The sequence below is a fragment of the Eurypyga helias genome, unplaced genomic scaffold (genome assembly GCF_000690775.1).
Source record: "Eurypyga helias isolate BGI_N326 unplaced genomic scaffold, ASM69077v1 scaffold220, whole genome shotgun sequence".
Classification (NCBI taxonomy): Eukaryota; Metazoa; Chordata; class Aves; order Eurypygiformes; family Eurypygidae; genus Eurypyga; species Eurypyga helias.
The window spans coordinates 1-21,051 of record NW_010226022.1 but is presented as its reverse complement, the minus strand read 5'-3'; the positions used below and the strand labels follow the sequence as shown (position 1 = coordinate 21,051).

The following is a 21,051-nucleotide window of genomic DNA, read 5'->3' as shown; positions in this document are numbered from 1 at the left end:
AGAGGTGCCCAGCCTTCTGTTCTGAGGTCGTTAGCTGTCACTCCACTCTCGGGTCAGAGGTGTACGGGTATGTGGGGTGTGCAGAGAGTCAGGGAGCAGATTTTCCTCCAGCTGAGTGAGGAATGAGTCATCTTTGCTTTCTGAGGTTGGCCATCTATATGCATGGTCTTGCCCAACTGATGCGTCAGGGTTGCAGCATGAGGTCTCTGCTGGCTGGCTGGTAGGAAAACGGGCTCAGGGCAAGGTGGTAACAAGCCCACGTTCAAGCAACTTCTTGAGGGAGAATACAAATTAAATTGGCCGGTCTTGTATAACCAAACAATATATTTTGTCAGCTCATTACTGCAAGCAGTATGCAGGAGAAATCATTTGTTGCTTCCAGCTAGATAAAACCCACACAGCTAGAGTCATAGTGTCCATGTGTGAGCTTGGCCAACGCAGGGCTTATCTGAGGTTCCTCCGCCTTCGATGTGCCAGAACGGCTCTGCAGTTCAGAAGGTTTGTACGCACGACATGGAGTATCCGCTCTGCTGTGAGCAGTCGTAGCTTATCTGCAGCATTATCATAAATCAGTGCATTCATGAAATCAGTTTCCCCGTGAACTTTGAAATGACCTTAGCAGGTGAAATTTCGGTGGTATCTGTAGCTCTGTACTCTCAAGAAAGATGAATTATCACCACTGCTGTCTAAAGCAAAAATATATTATTACGCTGTAATACACTGTATTACACTGGGTGAGGTGAGGGTTGGAGGCTGTCTTGGGCACAGCAATCACAAAATTATAGTTTCTGATTCTTGGAGAAGCAAGGAGGGGGGTCAGCAGAACTGCCACCTTGGACTTCCAGAGGACAGACTTCGGCCTCTGTAGGAGACTGGTTGACAGGGTCCCTTGGTCGGCAGTCCTGAAGGGCAAAGGGGTCTGGGAAGGCTGGACATTCCTCAAGAAGGAAATTAAGGTGCAGAAGCAGGCCATCCCCATGTGGCAAAAGATGAGCCAACAGGGAATAAGACCGGCCTGGCTGAACAGAGCACTTTGGCTAGAAGCCAGGGAAAAAGGAGTTTATGACTTTTGGAATAAGGTGCCCCTTAATTAAATTAAGGCAACTCAGAAGGGCTGCAAGGATTTGTAAGGTTATTCAGGGAGGAAATTAGAAGGGCCAAAGCCCAACTGGAACTTAATCTGGCAACTGTGGTAAAAGACAATACAAAATGTTTCTATAAATACATTAAAAACGAAAGAAGGGCTCCTTTATTAGACACGGGGGAAACACAGTGACAAAAGCTGAGGAAAAGGCTGAGGTCCTTAATCCCTTGTTTGCCTCAGCCTTTAATAGCAAGGCCAGTTGTACTCTGTGTACCCAGCCCCCTGGGCTGGAAGACAGGGATGGGGAGAAGAATGAAGCCCTCACAATCTCAGGAGAAATATTCAGCAACCTGCTGCGTCACTGAGAAACACACACGTCTGTGGGGCTGGATGGGATCCATCCAAGGGTGCTGAGGGAGCTGGCGGAACTGCTCACCCAACCACTTCCCACCATTTATCAGCAGTCCTGGCTAACTGGGGAGGTCCCAGTGGAATGGAGGTTAGCAAATGTGGCACCCATCTACAAGAAGGGGCAGAAGGAGAATACAAGGAACTACGGGTCTATCAGCCTGACCTTGGAGCTGGGGAAGGTTATGGAGCAGATCATCTTGTGAGCCATCACGTGGCACATACAGGGAAAGGCTGTGGATGTTGTTTACCTGGACTTCAGTAAAGCCTTTGACACTGTTTCCCAGTTTCCGTTCTCCTGGAGAAACGGGCTGCTCATGGCTTGGATGGGTACACTTTTCACTGGGTAAAAACCTGGCTGGATGGCTGGGCCCAAAGAGTGGTGGTGAATGGAGTTCAATCCAGTCACAAGTGGTGTTCCCCAGTGCTCAGTACTGGGGCCAGTTCTCTAAGATCTTTATCAATGACCTGGATGAGGGGATCGATTTCACCCTCAGTCAGTTTGCAGATGACACGAAGCTGGGTGGTCGTGTTGATCTGCCTGAGGGTAGGAAAGGTCTTCAGAGGGATCTGGACAGAATGCCCTGCTGCCCCTCTAGTACCTGCCTGAGGTTACAGGCATCTACCATGTTTCTCCCTGCTTCCTCTCCCTGTATCTCTTCTTACATTAATTATAGTCATACAGGTAAAACTGAGAGTGTGCTGTAGTTAGTGATTCCCACTCAGGTTATATGCAGTATTTTATGTCCTTTTTGCTTGTTTCTGAAGGAAAAATCTTGATTTCAGAATGCTGGTCATAATTTGAATATAGATGAGGCTTGAAATCCACAGCAGAGGCACGCGGTGTTGACCTCCGCCCAGCCCTTCGCGCCAGGACGTTGTGCCAGGAAGGGGCAAGCGTGCGGGCGCCTGAGCAGTGATGGGGTGTTGGTGGAACCGATGGGTCAGGCAGTCACTTGCAAATCGAGGAGGTTGTTGCACACACTAAGAAACACGCATCCTCTTGCAGCAATTTCTGCTGACTTACTGATTTTTGTTTTCCCATCAGCACGATCTGCACATTGTCCTTGGTCACTGTTCACTGACAGCCGTTCCAACGGATTAATGAGTAACCGGACTGCAAAGCTTAGGAGTCAGGAGCAGGTACAGCCAGAGAGTGTGTTTGGTAAGCAGCTTGCACAATAGCATGGTTTAATGTATCAGCTGGGCTCAAATCCATTTTGGGTGTCACCAAAGTCTTCGTGTTCTCACCGTACCCCTGCCGCTGTGAGTTCACAAGCCACACTGCCTTTTTCTCTCTGCACCTACAGTGCTACCAGCAGCCGTGGGTTTGGAGGGCGGCCTCCCAGGGAGCTGGGTAGAGGAGATAGCGTCCAGCCAGGGCTCTTGCTTTCCTCCCATGATGAGAGCGACCGTGGGTGGGATGTGAATGCGTGACAAAGCGATCACGAAGATATAAGCACTGTAAAGAGTGAGGTTTCAGCAGAGGGGTGGTTTGTTTTCATTCCAGCACGTTGGCTGATTAAGGGGTGGGACTCCCAGATGGGAGGCTTGGCTAAAAGATCGGAGCAGTGCACTTGGAGGAACATTCCACAAGATCGGCTTCCAGTGTGTTGGACAAGACTTGTATCACCCATCTGACTGCATTCTTGGAGCAAGACGGCAGTGGTGGCAAGATTCAAAACAGACACGCGGTCAACATGAGCATGGCAGGCAAAGTAAGCAAAAGTTTGTGTTAGAAAAGGCTCTTTGCTGCAGCTGAGTAATGCGGTTTTAAATGCAATTTCTTTTCAGGGACATCGTAAGTAGTGGTGGTGTAGCACAGATGAGAGTTTAGGAGGAAGGTGGTACAGGAGAGCTGCCTTGACTTGCCGGCCACTGTACTCTCCCCGGGAATGGTTGTTACACTCTTCAGTGCCTTTATTTGTTTGTTTGTTTAAAAAAATACATACTGTTAATATTGTGTTGTATTTCAGGGTGTAATTGTGCCGATGTTAGGGCAGTCATTACATTTGAATATGCATGTGACAAGTCTGGAGATAGAGTTAATGAAGAAAGGTTCACATGCAATGCAGTACTGAGCTGGGACTGAAACGAGTAGTGGCAGCTTTGCCAGGAAGTGAATGACGGTGTCACTTAGGAGAGATGTAGGTTAATGACACGGCCGGAGTCAGTGTAGGCTGCTTCTTGCACTGCCTGAGAGGTGCTGGCACGTACCCGGAGGCATGCAGGAGAGGTCGATGGACAGGAACCCAGAGGTGGGAAACGACTGAAGGCATGTACCCTGCTGGAATGAGCCGTAAAAAAGTACCAGGATCATTTGCTGTCACTGCCAGCTGTCTTCACTGCTCTAAAACCAAACAAACCAAGAGGAAAAAGATGCTGTCTTTTGCACTGGCTGTATCTTGGAGTTAAATTAACTGTAGTTCACTCGTAGGTAAATTCACCGAGTTCAGTCCTCCACCCAGCTTTGGACTGAGCGTGGTAAATGAAGTGTTGCGGTGGAACTAAACTGCCTTGTTTTCACTGTGTTTATCTCACACGTGAGTTACCGTGCAGTTTGCCAAGCAGCATAATCCTTACGCTCTGTGACACGGAGGCTGTGTCTCTACACCCCTGCTGCAGTGACTTGTGAGGCTGGTAGAACACAGGAGCAGAAAAACCCCTGCGCCTCAGCTAGCGCATGCCCTAATAGACGACACGAGCGATGGCGTGCTGCCGGTGCATCTCTGGGATCCTGCTAGGGTGGGTGAAAGTGCACAGGGACTCAGCCATCAGAACGAGACATAGTTAACCAGTGTCTAATTGTAGGAGAGATTGCTTTCTTCTCAGCGATTTACAGTTCTCGGCTACTTTTGTTCTTATAAACACTACGTGTGCTTTGCATGTGCTTTGTGTGTGCAATCGTTCTTGTGCTGCGTGGGCTTATAAAAACATAAGCCCTTTTTTTTTTTTTAAGTAAGTCTTCTAGACGCCGTGGCCCTTTAAAATGTGATCTTTGGCCTCACTTGGGAATTTTTTTACTAATCACACTTGCATTTGACACATGAAACGTTAAATTTAGTGCAAACCTACCTCGAGTCCGTCTGTTTCAAAGCGTTGTGCTCATTCCCACTTCGGGTCTGGCTGCTGAAAGTGTGCTGGTCTATTTCATATGTTTAGTATTTCCTAGTAATTATTTTCTTTGTAACCAGTTGACAATTTGTTGATGATCAGACATCACTGTACTTTGATACTTTTAGTATCAAAGCTTCAAAAGCTTTGATACTAAAAAGTTGCTTTGTTTTTTCCCCCCCGAGAGCTTTGCAGCACACTGGTGTTAAGCTGTCCCAGGGTACTTACAACGTCTTGCATCGTGGACTCTGTTCGCCTCCATGACCCTCTCAAGATGATGCCACCTGAACGCTTACAGTCAGTAGGACTTCACAGAGTGGCTGAGGATTTAATACGGAGTGTCAACCATACGGGTGACCTGGATATTCCAGGGCCTAGAGTCGTTTAAAGTTCGGGGATGGGCAGAGAACACCAAGGAAGACCAGGAATGAATACAGGGACAGAGAGGCCCCCCTACCTTTGAATACACTAGGACTGAGCTAGCAGGGTGGAACCTGGGGCTACCTTCTGCCCGAGAGCCTGGTGTGCGCAGTACACAATGCTCCTCTCTCTTTCTTCTGAGTACGTTTTTTCCCTCCGGGGCAGATGATCAGAGGAGCTTGGAGGCTCAGCAGCACCTGGACAAAGCCTGCTGAGCTAATGGACAAACTTCAGCCTAACAGACAAAAGTAGCTGCCTTGGGCATCGGGACTAACCCCGCCTGAGTTAAATATCCCTTCTGAGGAGGAAGGTACCTTAGCGCAGGTAATTGTGCACTGAAGGGGCTGCCGCTTCTCCAGGGTTACCTCTGCATCGTGCAGATAGTCATTTTGCACAGGTGTCCTCTCAGCTGCCACCCCCGGCTGAACTCGAGCTGTAACAGACCATTTATAAACTTGTAGTGGGCTCTGAATTCCACTTTTAGCAATTTTGTCAGTCCCTGACGCAGGCAGTTCCAGGCGATACAGACTTTACCCCAACCTGATGTATGGCATCATCAAGTCTGCCGTCTCCCAGCAGACACAAATGTACACCAGTAATCCACCTTGGCAGAACTAATCTGCCGAGGAAGTCAGAAACAGGGAATGAGCAGTGGGGACGGACAAGGTACCCACTTACGTGAGGAGACTGCTACACATGTTGACAGAAACGTGAACAATGACATCGTGTTGGTGGGGTATAAACGGGTTTACACTCTGCTTTGCTGCTGGCTTTTTTGTTGCATTTTGGGTTGTTTTTTTCTTTTCCCCGTGGTTCTCCCTCTCCTCCTCCAGTTATGGGCAGGAGTTTCACATGCAGAAGTGAATCTGTCTCCGTGGTGACCTGCGAATGCATCTGCCCATCCCTTTTTCTTTGTTTGCAGGTTATTAAATGCAAAGCAGCAGTAATGTGGGAAGCCAATAAACCGTTTTCGATTGAGGACGTGGAAGTAGCCCCACCAAAAGCACATGAAGTTCGCATAAAGGTACTAAAAATAAAATTTAAAACAACTATTATGCCTTGCATTTTTTCTTGCTGTTTATCAGAATTATTGCCATAGATTCTTAGGATCCAGCTGGAAAACGTTCACCAATGAGTAGTTACTAATCAGTGAGCTCTTATGTAATGTGCTTCAAGTCCCAAATTTGATCATGAGGTTCTGTTTAAAAAAAAAAAAAAAAGTTTCCCAGGGTTGGGTTTTTGTTTACTAAGATACCTGTGCTTCTAATAGGCTGGAAAAGTTACAGTACAAGGCAAAAATCTGAATCTCCTATAGGAAATAGCTCAGTAGGGCTAGGAGTTCCCTTTTTTAAGGGGGTATTGAGCATCTGCTACATTCCAGGAACTCTCTCCATGGAATTCAGCAGCTGTTTTCACTTTAGAGCAGTTTGGTGTTACACAAGTGAGGAGAACCCTTTCATGGGCTGACAATGCTGATTGTCACAATAAAAGCTGTAAAGATATACCTGAGTGTTTCAAAAGAAATAGTGCTTTGCCACCAGCAAGAAAAGGCAAAATGTGATATAAAATACTGTAAAATGTGATATAAAATACTATATGTAGCTTAAATTATTGTAGATATAACACACACCCATATTTTAAATATGTAAATAATATTTAATAACAATAATGCAATTATATGTAATATTATGTCCTTGTATAATGCATATTTTATGTAACACATCTATTTTATGATCCGTTGTAATATAATATAAATATAAGGTATATAAAATACGTATAATACTTTATGTTTATAACCAATATGTGGTAGTTAGTTTACATTTAAATAAATTTTTAATAATATTGCAAACTTTTTCTATTTATGTATTTATGTATAAATATTAGGAAGAATTTATTTTATTCTGCTCTTCACACATAATTGTAGGGCTAGAACATCGTTTCTGCCAGACAGTCAGTGAGACCCCCTATGCAGCTCAGCCATGCCTAGCAAACATTCCCGAAGGAGCGTGCTTTGTACGTTGAAGACTAATATGAACGGTGAAAATCATGCATCACACCACCAAAAGTGTTTTACCTGTGGATTTATTGTGTACATAGGTGATTTTGGAGGGAAGCAAGTGACTTCTCCAAATATATGACATCATTTCATTTCTGCATATGACACAGTTAAATGCTGAAGCATTCTTGTCTTTCCTCTAAATCAGATCGTGGCCACAGGGATCTGTCGCTCTGATGACCATGTGATAACTGGTGCACTGGTTATGCCTTTTCCAATAATCCTTGGACACGAAGCAGCTGGTGTTGTGGAGAGCGTTGGGGAGGGAGTAACTTCGATCAAACCAGGTACGAAACAGCACGAAATACAAATCCTGTGCGGAGTTTCCAGGCTCCTCCTTAAGTCAGAAAAGATGCCATGCCTGAGTACGTGTATTGCAAAGAAAAATGTTCCAACTTGGATTTTTTCCAAGGATACCTTAAAGGATACTACGTGCTGTTTACCTTGTTCTGTGACCCCAATCTAGATTTATTTTTCAGATCTTCTATTCAGTTTATTTTGGGTTTGGCAAAAACATCTGCAGCTTGCTTTCCACCGACACAGCGCTTTTCCTTTCAGGGGATTAAGAACACAGGTTGTTTGCCGTTGGTTGTAGGCAGGTTAGCTCCAAGTTCTTTAAACACAGTTTACACAGGAATAATACAGGTATAGTTCACCTTACCTTGGGGCAAAGCAGAGCACTAAACATGTCAAAACACCTTCTTGTAATTCTCCTAACAGCTAAATAATCCATGGACTTCAGTAGAGCAGAACATAGGTCTGTGTGCTCAAATTACTTCCCTTTAAATGCATCAGGGCACGACTGGAGCGCCCATCCTGCTGCAGGCTTTGTGTGTGGGCAGCACCAGTGCAGGGGAGTGAGCTCCACCATCTGAGGGCTGGGTTGCCCTCAGGACACCTCTCCGGGCCGGCCGCTCCTCTCGCTGCACTCTCTTTGCACCACAGTGGGTGGACAGAGAAGTCAGTAAAAGATGCTGATTTTTCTCCAGCTGCTGCAAGATGCAGCAGGATTCCTGTACATCTTTACGGGACTGAAGAAATTCTAACAAGGGCTGAGTTATTAAGACAAAATATGCAGTGAATAGAATCTGCATGGAGGTGCTCCGTTTCATCCCGGCAGTTTGTTACAATACCTAAGTAGTCCACTTGGAACATCTTCCAGTGCTCACGTACTTGCTCATACTGGCAACAAGCATGAAGTCTTCCCAAAGCAGGTTGGTGTCTGTGATAAGAAGTTTTATTAGAGATTTCTGCTTTAACTCCAAACAAATAGGTATATTGCAAATTTCAGTAATAGCTCTAACTATTTTTTCTCTTATGTCTGGGTTTATAAATCTCACTGTTGTCTAATTCCAGCTGCCATGTGTTTCCAGGCAAGCTGAAACAGCAGGCCTGAAAAAAAAACCCACACAAAACTGTATATCTCTCCAATCTCTCTCTCCTCCCTCTCCTCTCTCTCTCGTTTCTTTGGTGTTGCTTAATTTACACCTCCCAATTGTAAAAAAGGCTCCGAGATGTGCAACATTTCTTTAGCAGAATGACTACTGAAGCCCATGTCACAGTTCTAAGTTAACTGAGGGTCGGGGCAGTAGGGACATTTCATGTTCTGTAGGTATTTTCCATTTTTTAGTGCAAATCAAAGATTTCCTTTGACTTTCAACATGTCAAAGATTAGCCACATTTTACAACTGCCACATCACAAATTGATCTCTGCTAGGGGTTACCTGTTTAGGGATTATTAGGGATTTACCGTATGTTGTTGCTGCGGAAAATGCACAGCAGGGAAAAATTGCGCTGGGAAGCTCTGTGCTACTTTGTTCATCGTACAGTTGTGCTAGAGAATGAGGGTTGTTGTCTTAGCCTGTGGGTGCCACTGCTTCTCTGACAAATATTTTACCTGCCTTTACTCCAGGGCAACAGTAATAGGACTGCGAACAGCAAAGCGACTCAAGAGGGCAAATTGACGCTTAACTTCCCATTCTTTGTATGCAGAGTTTACAGCCCTGTTACCCTGGTGTGCCAAGCTCCTGATACAGGGGATGCCAGGTTTTATCTCAGTTTCTCTACCTGTCTATTGCTGTTTTCCTTTCAAGTAGAAGATGCAATAAACTGCTGAATGGCTACTTGGGAATGTCAGTAGCTATCGCAGTTTTATGACATAGCTTGGACTCAGTTCTATGAAAGACACCAGGGATTTTTCATATTGAAATCAGTTGTCATAGCTCTGCACTAATTATGCCCTTTATAACAGAGAGGGATGGTTCATCTTCCAAGAGCAGCAGAAGGAAATAAGAACAGCAGTGCACTCCTAGTTTGTCTAGGGATTAAATATTTATGGTTTTACCTGCATGCTTCTTGTTCGCCTCTTTTAATCCTCCATCATTGCTGTTTTATTTGTAGGAGACAAGGTTATTCCCCTCTTTGTGCCACAGTGTGGGGAGTGCAGCAGTTGCTTAAGCACCAAGGGCAATCTGTGCCATAAAAACGAGTGAGTTTTCCTAAGGTTACCTATGACCCTTATTTGGTTTTTATGTATACAAAACTGATCATATTCAACAGATTTCACTTGCCGTTATTTCTGGTCATCTTTCAAACAGCATTGGTTCGGGTGCTGGATTAATGCCTGATGGCACCACTAGATTCACCTGTAAAGGAAAAGCAATTCACCATTTTATTGGTACAAGTACCTTTACTGAGTACACAGTAGTGCATGAGTCTGCTGTAGCCAAAATCGATTCTGCTGCTCCCCTGGAAAAAGTTTGTCTAATTGGCTGTGGATTTTCAACTGGTTATGGGGCTGCTGTGCAGACGGCCAAGGTAAGTATCGTGGTGGGTGCTTCTGGTATCTCGTGGGGTCCGTTCAGGATTGTGTGGCCTGCAAGTGGGTTGTCAGCATGGCAGACAGGACGTGTGAACTCAGTGTTGAGTTCAGGGCGGAAAGAAGATACTAGTTTTTTGCCTACTTTAGTTTCTCCGTCTCTAAGGTACTCGGAAGTCTTCAGCTCAAAATCCTGTAAAAGAACTTACTCCCATCCATTCAGTTTTCTCTCATAGCATTATCACCCCTAGAAAAATGTTACAACAGAGCTGATGTGTCTTACTGTAACTTAAGTCTAGGAAGACATGGAAGCCTGTAATGCCACACTCATCATCTACAGCACTACACGAATGTGACTTTTACAGCTGGCACTGTCTGCAGTGGCGTGACACTGCAGATCTTAACGCCACTGGAATATAAAGCATCATTAAAAAAGTGTGTCTCTAAACCTGAAGCTGGTAATGAAAACCTGGTCTCAGACATGTATTTTAGGGGCAATTTATCTTAGTCACATGTGGGATTATAACAGTATAGCTGGCCACTGCACTAGTAGGTGTGCATGTGCAAATTCCTTCTCAGCGGGCAATCTCTGAAGTACAAGAAGTGCCTTAAGTGAAAACATGCTGATAATAAGAAAAGGCATTGTACTTTACCTAGACTGTAACAGAATGCCGTGTTTATGTGGTTATTGTAGGTGGAACCGGGCTCCACTTGTGCCGTCTTCGGCCTGGGAGGAGTTGGCCTCTCTGTTGTCATGGGCTGCAGGGCGGCTGGAGCTTCCCGCATCATTGCCGTTGATATCAACAGTGACAAGTTTGCCAAGGCCAAAGAGCTGGGAGCCACAGACTGTGTCAACCCTAAGGATTTCAAGAAGCCTATTCATGAAGTGTTGATGGAAATGACTGGCCATGGTGTGGACTACTCCTTCGAGGTCATCGGCCGTACCGACACCATGGTATGCAACCGAAAGATGTGGTCAGACGAGGCATTGGCTGGTTAGCTCGCTCTTTGCTGACCCACTGAGCACCAAGGGTGAGGAGCTGAGAGCCACGGGCAAGGTGTCAGGCTGACTTCAAACTTGTTAAATCCAGCTGTCTGCCGCTGAGATGCGGGGACAGAAGCATGCTCAGAAACTTAGGACAGGAAACTTCAGTGCAGCCCCCTTTGCTAACCAGGGTGGCTAGGTTTCACCTAGCGAGCATCTGTGATCCAACAGTGCCATGTCACTAATGACTAAGACAAAGCGGGGACGCAGAACAAAGCTAGGGCATATCTGACCCGTGATGGCAGATACAGTGCTGCCAGCAGATACAAAAAAAGAACTGCGAGCTGAGCCCTTAGAGAAGGAGGAGGAGTTCAAACTTCAGCACATGGTGCATGATTCTGGGCTGTCCCTCTGTTTCAAATGCAGACTGCAGCCTTGGCCTGTTGCCAATACAACTATGGAGTCAGTGTGATTGTGGGAGTGCCCCCTGCAGCACAGAAGATCACTTTTGACCCCATGCTTCTCTTCACTGGTCGCACCTGGAAAGGGTCTGTCTTTGGAGGTAAGGGCTTGGAAAGACACGACTTAATCTCCTTGGGAAACGTATAAATCACCTTGAATGAAATGGGATATATCTAAATACATTGCTTAGGTTGTCCAACTGGAAGTAATATTGATAGCTGTTTTGCTGACAAAGAAGCACAAAGGGAATTAATTATGGGAACTGTTAACAAACAGGTAAATAATAGTGAGGAGAGAGAAAAACAGAGGGGGAGATAATAAGAGGCAAAGAAAGGGAAAGTAAGAGTTTAAAAGTCAGAAAAAGGGGGGAAAAGAGGAGAACAAAAGTAAGAGAGAAAATAGAAAAAAGAAAGGGAGAGAGAAATATTCAGATAGAAAAAGAGGGGGAGGGGAGGGAGGAGAAGAGAGAAAAATAGAAGAAAAAGATAAGGAAAAAGAAAAGAGAAAAAAGAGGAAATGAGGAAAAGATAAGGGGGGCAGAGAAGGAAGGGGGAGAAAAGGAGCAAGAGCAAAAAGGAGAATGAGAGGGGTGGAAAGGCAGAAAGAGAGGGAAAGAAAAAGAGAGTGGGAGAGATGGAGAGTCAGGACCCTAAAGGATACTGGGGATCAGACCCAGCTGATTTCCACATAGGTCAACCCCAGCTCAGCCCTCTGCCAGCTGCTGTCAGTTCCTTCCGGTTCTTTCTCTTTCCTAAGCTCTCCCAGAGGAGTCCCACGCTCAGCAAGCCCCAGCTCACTCAACGCAAAGCTGAAGGCCACAGAAGGCTTGTTTCCAACAGGTTTTCTCACTCACCACCAGTTCCTCTGTTGTATAGCACAGACCCCTGAATAAAAGAGCTCCTCTGGAAGGGTATCTTAATATTTGAGACAGCTTTATCTAGTCCTGCTTGTAAGAAAAAAGACAGACATACACCCCACCCCCCTGATTTTGACCAGTTCCAGTTACTAACGTGGATGTCAGCACTCTGGCTTTTCTATCAAGTGTGATTTAGTGGCCAATGTATCAGTAGACAAGTTGAAACAGTATTTAATGTGGGGGGGAAGTTTGGATTCTGTAAAGATTCCAATTTTCACTGGCCTTCTACCAGTAAAGCACTTACTGAGTTTGTCGTACGTAGAATAGCTGCACTTCCTGCTGGCACCCTGTGTCACAAAGGTAGAGACATGCTGCAACATCTCATCGTGCTGTTCTGCTAGAGAAAGTTTATCTAAAAATTTAAGCTGCTGTTTTACCTGTTTACACAAGCATTTAAAGTTTCATTGTCCATTGTCTGTGGTTTTCTTCAGGCTGGAAGAGTAAAGATTCAGTCCCTAAACTGGTTGCTGACTACATGAAGAAAAAATTTGTTCTGGATCCATTAATAACCCACACACTTCCCTTCACTAAAATCAATGAAGGATTTGAGCTTCTAAGGACAGGGAAGAGGTAAACATTGTTTAATTGTAAAGGTTCTATAAATAACCTAAAGGAGCTGTACAGTAACACGGAGTATGACTTCGTGGCAGAGAATGGGGAAGGCAACACACTGTGCCCCCAAATCTCTGCCAGTGTGTGTGTCCGTGGGCTGTAGCCGTAGTAATGAAGCCAGCAGAGCTTTAGCTTTGGAAATGCTGTGGGCCCTGGCTTCCCTTGCAGAGGAACTTTCCCATTCTAGCTTGAGCAAAGGCTCCGGGCAGCACAGGGAGAAAAGACCACACAAATGAGGATCTCTATGCCCACTGCTCATTGGAAAGGAGTATATGCCGAGCTGTAGGGTGCCAGGGTTAGCTACATTGCATTCCAACAAACTTTTTAGGATGAGGGGCAGGAACACAGAAATAGCCTGTTTACTGGATGAGCAACTCAGCATTCCTCTTGTGAGTTAGGGAATAGAGTCCCAGTGCCATTTGTCCTAAAGCCAGTGTGTAGTTCACCTTGAATGTCAGAGTCCAAAAGGAAAGCACTTGGTGTACGTATGTATATGCATTGCAAACTCAAGAGTTTAGCTCTCATGCATTCCTCAAATACTGTGAGAGTTCAGCCCAGATGGTTTCCGTAGGATGTTGAAATTGGAAATTTGGTTTGACAGAGACACTTGACAAGATTCACCATAGGACTACTGCAAAATTCTCCTTGGCAAAAGTGGGAAATACATTTGTGTATCTTAGTATGTGTGGGGATTACCTTTTTTGCGAGTTCTAGCTGTTACAACTTCCTGGAGAATTGCATTAACATTGTCATTTGCTAGCAGTTATTTTAGGTGTTACTTGCTCGAAATATGAAAAGCATGTAAAAGAAGAATTTAGTCCCTGAGGTTTGTTCCCAGGTTCTAACTATGCAGCACACAGTTCATTTTTTGGCTGTCCTTACTTTAGCTGTGCTGTAAATGTCAGGTGTAGATTTTAGTGTAACAGACAGGGGAAGGTGGCGAGGACAGAGACACCCTCAACTTTGCTAAGACCCTGAAGACAGAGGCACTCAGAGGTCAGTTATCCTTAGAACCATTTGTAATTGGAAAGATGAGGTTTTTTGCTTCAAGCTTGGGTTGGGAGGGGGAGGGAGGAAGTACCTGGTTGACAACAACAGCCTAGATTTTCAGCGAAAACAGCTGATGTTAGCCATGGGGCTTTTCTACAGTCACTGACTTGTCATTTTATGTTGCAGTATTCGCAGTGTCCTGGTGTTTTAGGATTCCCAGTTGTTAAGCATCAGATGGCTCAGCACCAGTACAAACTTCATTATCCTCCAATACAACTGGTATGAAATAAAACCCCAAGACATTTCTGAAAGGTCTGCCACAACCCCCCTTGAAAAAAGGATCAAGCTCAAACCCCAGACCTCAAGCACAGTGTTTATAAGTGAAATAATCTTTTTCCTCCTACTTCTTTCTCCTTATTCTTGTATTAAATCCTCAGTATTGTGCTGCAGTTTTCTTTTACTAGCCAGTTAGAAATTACAGGACCTGCTGCTGTCACAGATGTTATGAAAGGTTTGGATTTTTTAAAATGGGTCTTAATATCCAATCTTTCAATAAAAAGAAAACAAAGGGAACTGTTTTCTTCGGGCCCTCATATCACTGCAGTCTTAACAGATTTGTGCCTGTAGCTCAGCACAGTAAAACTCTAGGTCAGAACTATGTATTCATCCCGAATGATTTTAGCATTCCATTACCTGACTGGCAAGGAAATTACTGCAGAGATTCAAATTTATGGTGACCATGTAATAATTTCAGTAAATGATATTTAAGTAAATCACAGACTTAGGTACTGGAGAATGTCTCGCCACTGAATATTTTACCAAATTAACGCTTCCAGGCATTTTATGTACAACTGCTGTGTTCTGTGTTGTTGGGGTGTTTTTTTTAACTTTGTACGTCTTCCTGGGGGATGTTTTAGTTGTTGTATCAGTATGGTTTTAGATCTTGGACCAATTTATACAAGTGCACCTGATGCTCGGGAAACAACGTGAAGAATTACGCATGTGCATCACGTGTTGTTATTTGTTTCCATTAAATAAAAGGGATGTTTCTTAACCTTTATATGTGAATACAGAATGAATGTGAAGGAACAGGTGACGGGTAACTGAAAGAAATCTAACATAAAGGATCTTACTGCTTTCTGCATTTGTCACGTGGAAACAGGAACAGAGGCTATTTCTGTCTCGGCAGACGTGGTCAACGTTGACTTATCCTTTGAAAGCACTGATCAGAGCTTGCAGGCACTCGTGTGCGTGGTAGCTGGGTAGAAGAACCTGTAAAGTAAGGGGACTGTGTGCTAATGAGGACTGACTTGTTTGTGTCAGCAGAAAGCGTCCTTGAGCAGACCAGCTAGGTTAATGATTTGGGAGTAAGTTTACTAAGAGATTAGACTTTAACAGAAGAAGATCCTTAAACACGTGCGCGTATAATAAACTCAGTTTACACAGCAATTAAGCCCCAAACTTCAGGCATTTGTTTCTGTGGGGTTACCTGTGCAGTCAGTGCTGAAGGTATTTCAGCTACCATTCTATTTTAATAATCTCTACTGTTCAGTTTCTTTGAAATAATAAAATTACCATAACTATGTTGACTCTGAGCAGCCGGTAAGGACTTTGGTGAAGTTGCAGCATGGATATATTTTTATATATTTACATGTATCATACATATATATTGTGTATAACTATAATTAAGTTTGTGGAAAGCATGTCTTGATTTTGCATCATCATACACTGTGATGGAAAACATTGGCTGGAACAACTGAGTTACTTCATTGTCAGATTTGGAAACATGCCTGGCTCTAAGTATACCGTGCTCACAGCCAGAACACAGGTTCTTTATACCCATGTACATGTGTAGACAACACCCATCCACAGTAAAACCACATGTCAGAAGCAGTATCTGGTTAAGAAAACGTAATGGACTTTATCCTCCAACTCTTGGTGTTGACGCCCCTCCCATGTCTCACAGTTTGCACCACTGCCTGACCCTGTCTTTTCTTCTTAATACAAACCTCTAGCACCTCCACCTCCCATTCCTCTGCCTTTAGAGCTAGGGACTGCTCATAACATCGGAGTCAAGATAGCCTCAAAACTCTGCCTGCAGCATCTCTGTGAAAGCTCCTAGTTCTCATAAATTCATTTCAGTCTTCTACAGGAGAAGAAAAGCCTGCTTGGGACAGCCAAAGCCTAAGCAAGAACTCAGTAATTACATGTGCACACAGTGGCTCTGTGTCACAGAAATTATTTATAGAACAGTACCACAGAAACAGCCCCCTCATCTATTTTACAATGGAAATCCTTAGAACTGCCTCCCTCAATGAGTACAGCTCTCGGTAGCATTGTTTTACATTTTATTTATATACAACACATTTTTTCCCTGTAGAACAGGCAGAAGAATCACTTTGCCATGTCTATTATGAAGTACGCAATGTGGCAAGCCTGACTAGAAATGCAGGTTTTGTGCTACAGGTGAACTGGAAATAAAATATCCCCGAGAGACAGAAAAAAATTCCCGTGTTTACCCAGCACCATCACCAGACAGCACTAACAACAACATTATTATGGAAACTTAAGCAGATTTTAGCAAAGTTACCTATACCGCGCATGGATGGCTCGTGTTGTAGCTCCTGACAGGACTACAGATGTGGCTCTAACCGTACTACGTTCAAACGGACCCTCCTGTGTTTCAGTGTGTTCCCATTGCCTCTGGTCCCACCACTGGGCACTGCTGAAAAGAGCCTGGCTCTGTCCTCTGCACCTTCACTTCAGCTCTTTGTACGCATGGATGAGACCCCCTGAGCCTTCTCTGTGCTGAACAGTCCCAGCTCTCGGCCCTTCCTCACAGGAGAGATGCTCCAGACTGCTAATCATCTTTGTGTCCCTTTGCTGGACTCCCTACAGGATGTCCATGTCCCATTGGTACTGGGGAACCCAGAACTGGCCATAGCACTCCAGGTCTGGCCTCACCAGTGCTGAGCAGAGGGGAAGGATCATCTCTCGACCTGTTGGCAATACTTCATCTAATGCAGCCCAGGAATTAGCCACACGGGTAATGTTGTGTCTTTGCCACAAGGGCACAATGCTGGCTCATGTGTGACCTGGTGTCCACCAGCACCCCCCGGTCCTTCCCTACAAAGATGCTCTCCGTCTGGGTGCTCCCCACCACGTCCTGGTGCACAGGTTCTTCCTCTCCCGGAGTTCACCTGCAGAACCTAGGGCTTTGCACACCTACTCCTCAGCTGACTGCAGTAACTTCGAGCAAACTTCTACCTTGCTGGAAAAGCTTCACTGCTGACTTGTATAACCACCCTAAACCCTAAAGGACTGGAGCAGACACAAGAAGCGTGAGGTGGAAGAATCACTTAATAGGTCACAGAGGTCTGCATTGAAGGATGTCTGAAAATACTTTGTCTTCACAAATACTTTTGTCATGCCCTTGTTTAGTGTGACTTTATCTGTATCGAGGGCCATTTTGCAAAGAGTAAGGAAAAAAAAACTTGCCCAAATTTCTCTTCAGCATGAGGACAGTTTCTATGGGGGTACAAAAAAATCTACTGAGGCAGCCAAACTCTGGCTTTCACAGCCTGCCGAAGGAGAGCAGTGCTACTGAGCTACTGACAGCCCACAGCGAAAGGATTGTACCAAGCTCTGCGGGAACAGGCACGTCTGAAGACAGCCAGTGAGTACCACACATACCCATGTCCTACATACCTATGTGTTATGTTTGTGGGTTGGGCTTTTTTCTGAAGTTTAAAGCAACTTTTACGTGGTTGATTTTCTCTGTTGCAGCAATCGAACTGTCCTTGTTTTCTAAGGACTGATCTCGTTTTTTGAAGACTCTCACTTGAACTTAAGCCTTATTTTTGGCTGGTCTCATTATGTAACAAATTTATGTAATACTTAGTATTTAATAAATGTACATTATGAATGTATATGCATTTAAGAAAGTGCAGCGTACACAAATACGGAATGGTTAGCATTGAAAGGTAATAAGGGACAGTAGCTAGCCCTGTATTATTTGAAGCATATCATATAAAGCAGTATATAACTTTCTTATTATCATGTAACATTTATACACGCATGTGGTTTCAATTTTGCAAATGCTGTTGCACTTTTAGTATATTTCCAGCACCGAGTCCCACGGAACATTACAGCACAGCTGTGCAAAATCTCCCCCAGAGAACCGGATTGCCACTGTGAGCAGATCATTCTGCTAAACAGACCCTTCTTTCGGTGGTGAACTTGGGACCCATAACACTGTAATGCCCTTTGATGTCTTTTGAGCAACTCTTATCCCAGTCCACAGCCCTTTGAACTTCTGGGAGCCCCTCAGAACGATCAGCAATTACACAGCACATCATGGGCACGCAAATGAGTTACCAAAGGTTAACAAATTCCATATTGTCTGCCAAGTTACAGTAACTTCTGCACACAGAACTCAGTTTGCCCTGCTATAAGTTACCTATAATTCTCTTAACTATGTTTTAAGCATAAATCAGTAAGACTGCAGGTAATGAGATAACATCAAAATAACTCATTAAATGTTTTATTTGAGTTCTAGCACTTCCCTATCAAGAAAACACTACAAGAAGTTCCTCCCAACAATGTTCCCCTGATAACTGCACATGCGTCTGCACAGCCTTAACTTTATACTAGTGACAAGTTCTCAAAAAAAGGTAATCAATTAACCTAATAACTCTGTAATAATTATTACAAATAAACAGATTTGCACAGTACTGGGACAAAAATAATATTTCTTTTGGAAAAAAATCTAAACCTAGATGAATCAAAAATTTGATTGCTATAAAGTCAGTTGTAACTTGCACTTTACCAATTACTCTGAACTGTTGCTACGTAAAAAATTCTGTAAGCGCTTCTGAGTGGGGACGAGTTCTGTCCTTGCAGCAGTGCCACGTGGTGGTTACCACTGACCTTATAGCACCTTCCAGTACCTGAAGGGGCCTACAGGGAAGCTGAGAGGGGACTTTTTACAAGGGCCTGTAGTGACAGGACAAGGGGTAACGGGTTTAAATTGAAAGTGGGGAGGGTTAGATTAGATATCAGGAAGAAGTTCTTCCCTGAGAGGGTGTTGAGGCACTGGCACAGGTTGCTCAGAGAAGCTGTGGATGCCCCATCCCTGGAAGTGTTCAAGGCCAGGCTGGATGCGGCCTTGAGCAACCTGGTCTAGTGGAAGGTGTCCCTGCCCATGGCCGGGGGGGGGGAACTGGATGGGCTTTAAGGGCCCTTCCAACCCCAACCAGTCTATGATTCTATGATTCAATCTGTTGACCAGTGTGTGAGGTTGCAGCCAGCAGTAACAGCATCTAACCATCACCTCCTTGTTCTGCTGCTGGCATACGGCCACTTCCTGCTGCTGGCACTCAGAGTGACCCGGGGACAAGCACCGTGGCAGGTCACTTGCATCTTCTTTCAGCAGGTACAGAAAACTCTCACTAAAAACCAATGCCTCAAAAACAAAACACAGAAAAATAAAGTTAATGCAAATCTCTAGTTGTTTTGGGCTTTTCTCCCACTTGCCACACAGGGCAGAGAACACCCTCCAAACAAAAACATGGTTTCCAGGACTCTCTCCCACATGCTCACAGTGCTTCCAAGCTTTCCTCTCTTGTCAATCCAAACTGATGTTTCTGATCAGCACCTAACATCTACTAGAACAACACACCAAAACCAACCCAACGTAAAAACCGCAGGAGCACGAGGAGCCCTCGCCTACAGAACTTTCCTACGTAAACCTGGAACGCACGTGACAAACCACAGACAAGTGCACGGTGAGGTAACTTGATTTACTTGCACGGCACTGTGAGCAGAAAGTAAGTTGCAAAACCACTTACCATGTCCAGGGGCTTCCAGTAGTACACTGCAACACCGGAGACGGCATCACAAGACTGCAATGGGGGGGTGGAATAAAAAAACCCAACCACTTTAACCTCTAAAATTGGACAATGAGCATTAAGGAGTTCTGATTTTCTGTACTTGGACTTCTGTCTACCAGAATCAGTACCTGCAGCTTCCACAATGTCAGCTACTAACAAGAGCAGAGCACCTGCAGACTTCAGCTAGGCAAAAAAGGTTTTGAGTCTTTCTGGAAGCACTGAAAAACCGGGGGTGTCCCAGAGGATGAAATTCACAGGAGGGGCTGACAGAGCTGGATTTAACCAAGGACGGACATGGCCGGCTCTGATTTCAACAACAAGGTTCTAGTGGTACCAAGTGAAACAATGGGGTCAAGCAGCCTGATCACACATCCTTTCATTCCTTCTCAACACCTTTCGCTGTACGTGAACACCATACAGTTCTCCCACTGCCCAAATTACCTTCCAGCTCCGTGTCAGCTTTTCTGAGCCTACAGGTTTAACTGAGTTATGGGATTAAATGTTGTGTTTATGTTATTTATTCACTGCTATAGTTACTGAAGTTTGTTTTTCCCCAAGGTGGCCCTGGTTTCTGACTGTAGTATTTTTTGAGCTTTGTTAGCATGTCACCGGAAAATAAAAATTCCATTTCTTACTGAGAGGGACTTAGTTACACCCTGCAATTCCTCAAGCACCGGCACCCCTCATGTAAAATCCCAACAGCCCATGGCAGGCCTGTTCGCCTGACCTCACACAACCAGGTCTGAAGGTACTAGGAGAAGCCCTTCCCATCCTGCATGGAGAAGGGTGGCTCTCCAGGAAACAGAACAGCAGCATGAGCAGGTTGGTGATCGCACCTTGCAGCAACAGCCTCTTAGCTTCAGAGACTGCCACATGGGACCTCGAGGGGTCCAGACAAAGCCCCCACCACCTCCAGGGCCCTCGGCCTACGCTGGAAAGGGGCTGCCTTCGCGCAGATGGAAGTGTGCTGCGGCCCAGCGACGCCTCCAGCACGGCGGTTCGGCCAGCCCAGTGAAGCTGCGGGTGCAAAGCAGCAATGCTGGAGACACGAGGGCAGGAGGAGGATACAGGAGGTGCCGGTGTCTCCAGACCGGGTGCAAGGGGTAATGCAGGCCGCAGCCCTCAGCGCAGAAGGGGGGCAGTTATATCCCATCACTCAGGAAGGAAGCTGGATCAGGGGACAAGATCCAGCCAGACCCGAGAACTAGACTTGACCCCAGGACAAGGGGTCCGTCCCCTCAGGGGCAGAATGACATACATCTGCCTGCCGGGACTGCGTTCTCAGACGGTGATGC

The 21,051-nt window shown here is 45.1% G+C and overlaps 1 protein-coding gene across 1 annotated transcript; it reads left to right on the top strand.

The window, feature by feature from the left end:
• The first annotated feature begins 3,138 nt into the window (after positions 1-3,138).
• Positions 3,139-14,089, top strand: LOC104504388 (alcohol dehydrogenase 1). Its single transcript, XM_010151119.1, has 9 exons — positions 3,139-3,210; positions 5,949-6,050; positions 7,231-7,369; positions 9,483-9,570; positions 9,680-9,899; positions 10,595-10,855; positions 11,312-11,447; positions 12,695-12,833; positions 14,052-14,089. The coding sequence occupies exons 1-9, from the start codon at positions 3,193-3,195 to the stop codon at positions 14,074-14,076; spliced, it is 1,128 nt and encodes a 375-aa protein (XP_010149421.1). The 5' UTR covers positions 3,139-3,192; the 3' UTR covers positions 14,077-14,089.
• Positions 14,090-21,051: the final 6,962 nt, after the last annotated feature.

Coding starts and splice junctions, on each gene's coding strand:
- LOC104504388 (XM_010151119.1), top strand. Junction 7,370..9,482: donor AGTAACTTCGATCAAACCAG/GTACGAAACAGC, acceptor TTTTATTTGTAG/GAGACAAGGTTATTCCCCTC. Junction 10,856..11,311: donor TCGGCCGTACCGACACCATG/GTATGCAACCGA, acceptor TTTCAAATGCAG/ACTGCAGCCTTGGCCTGTTG.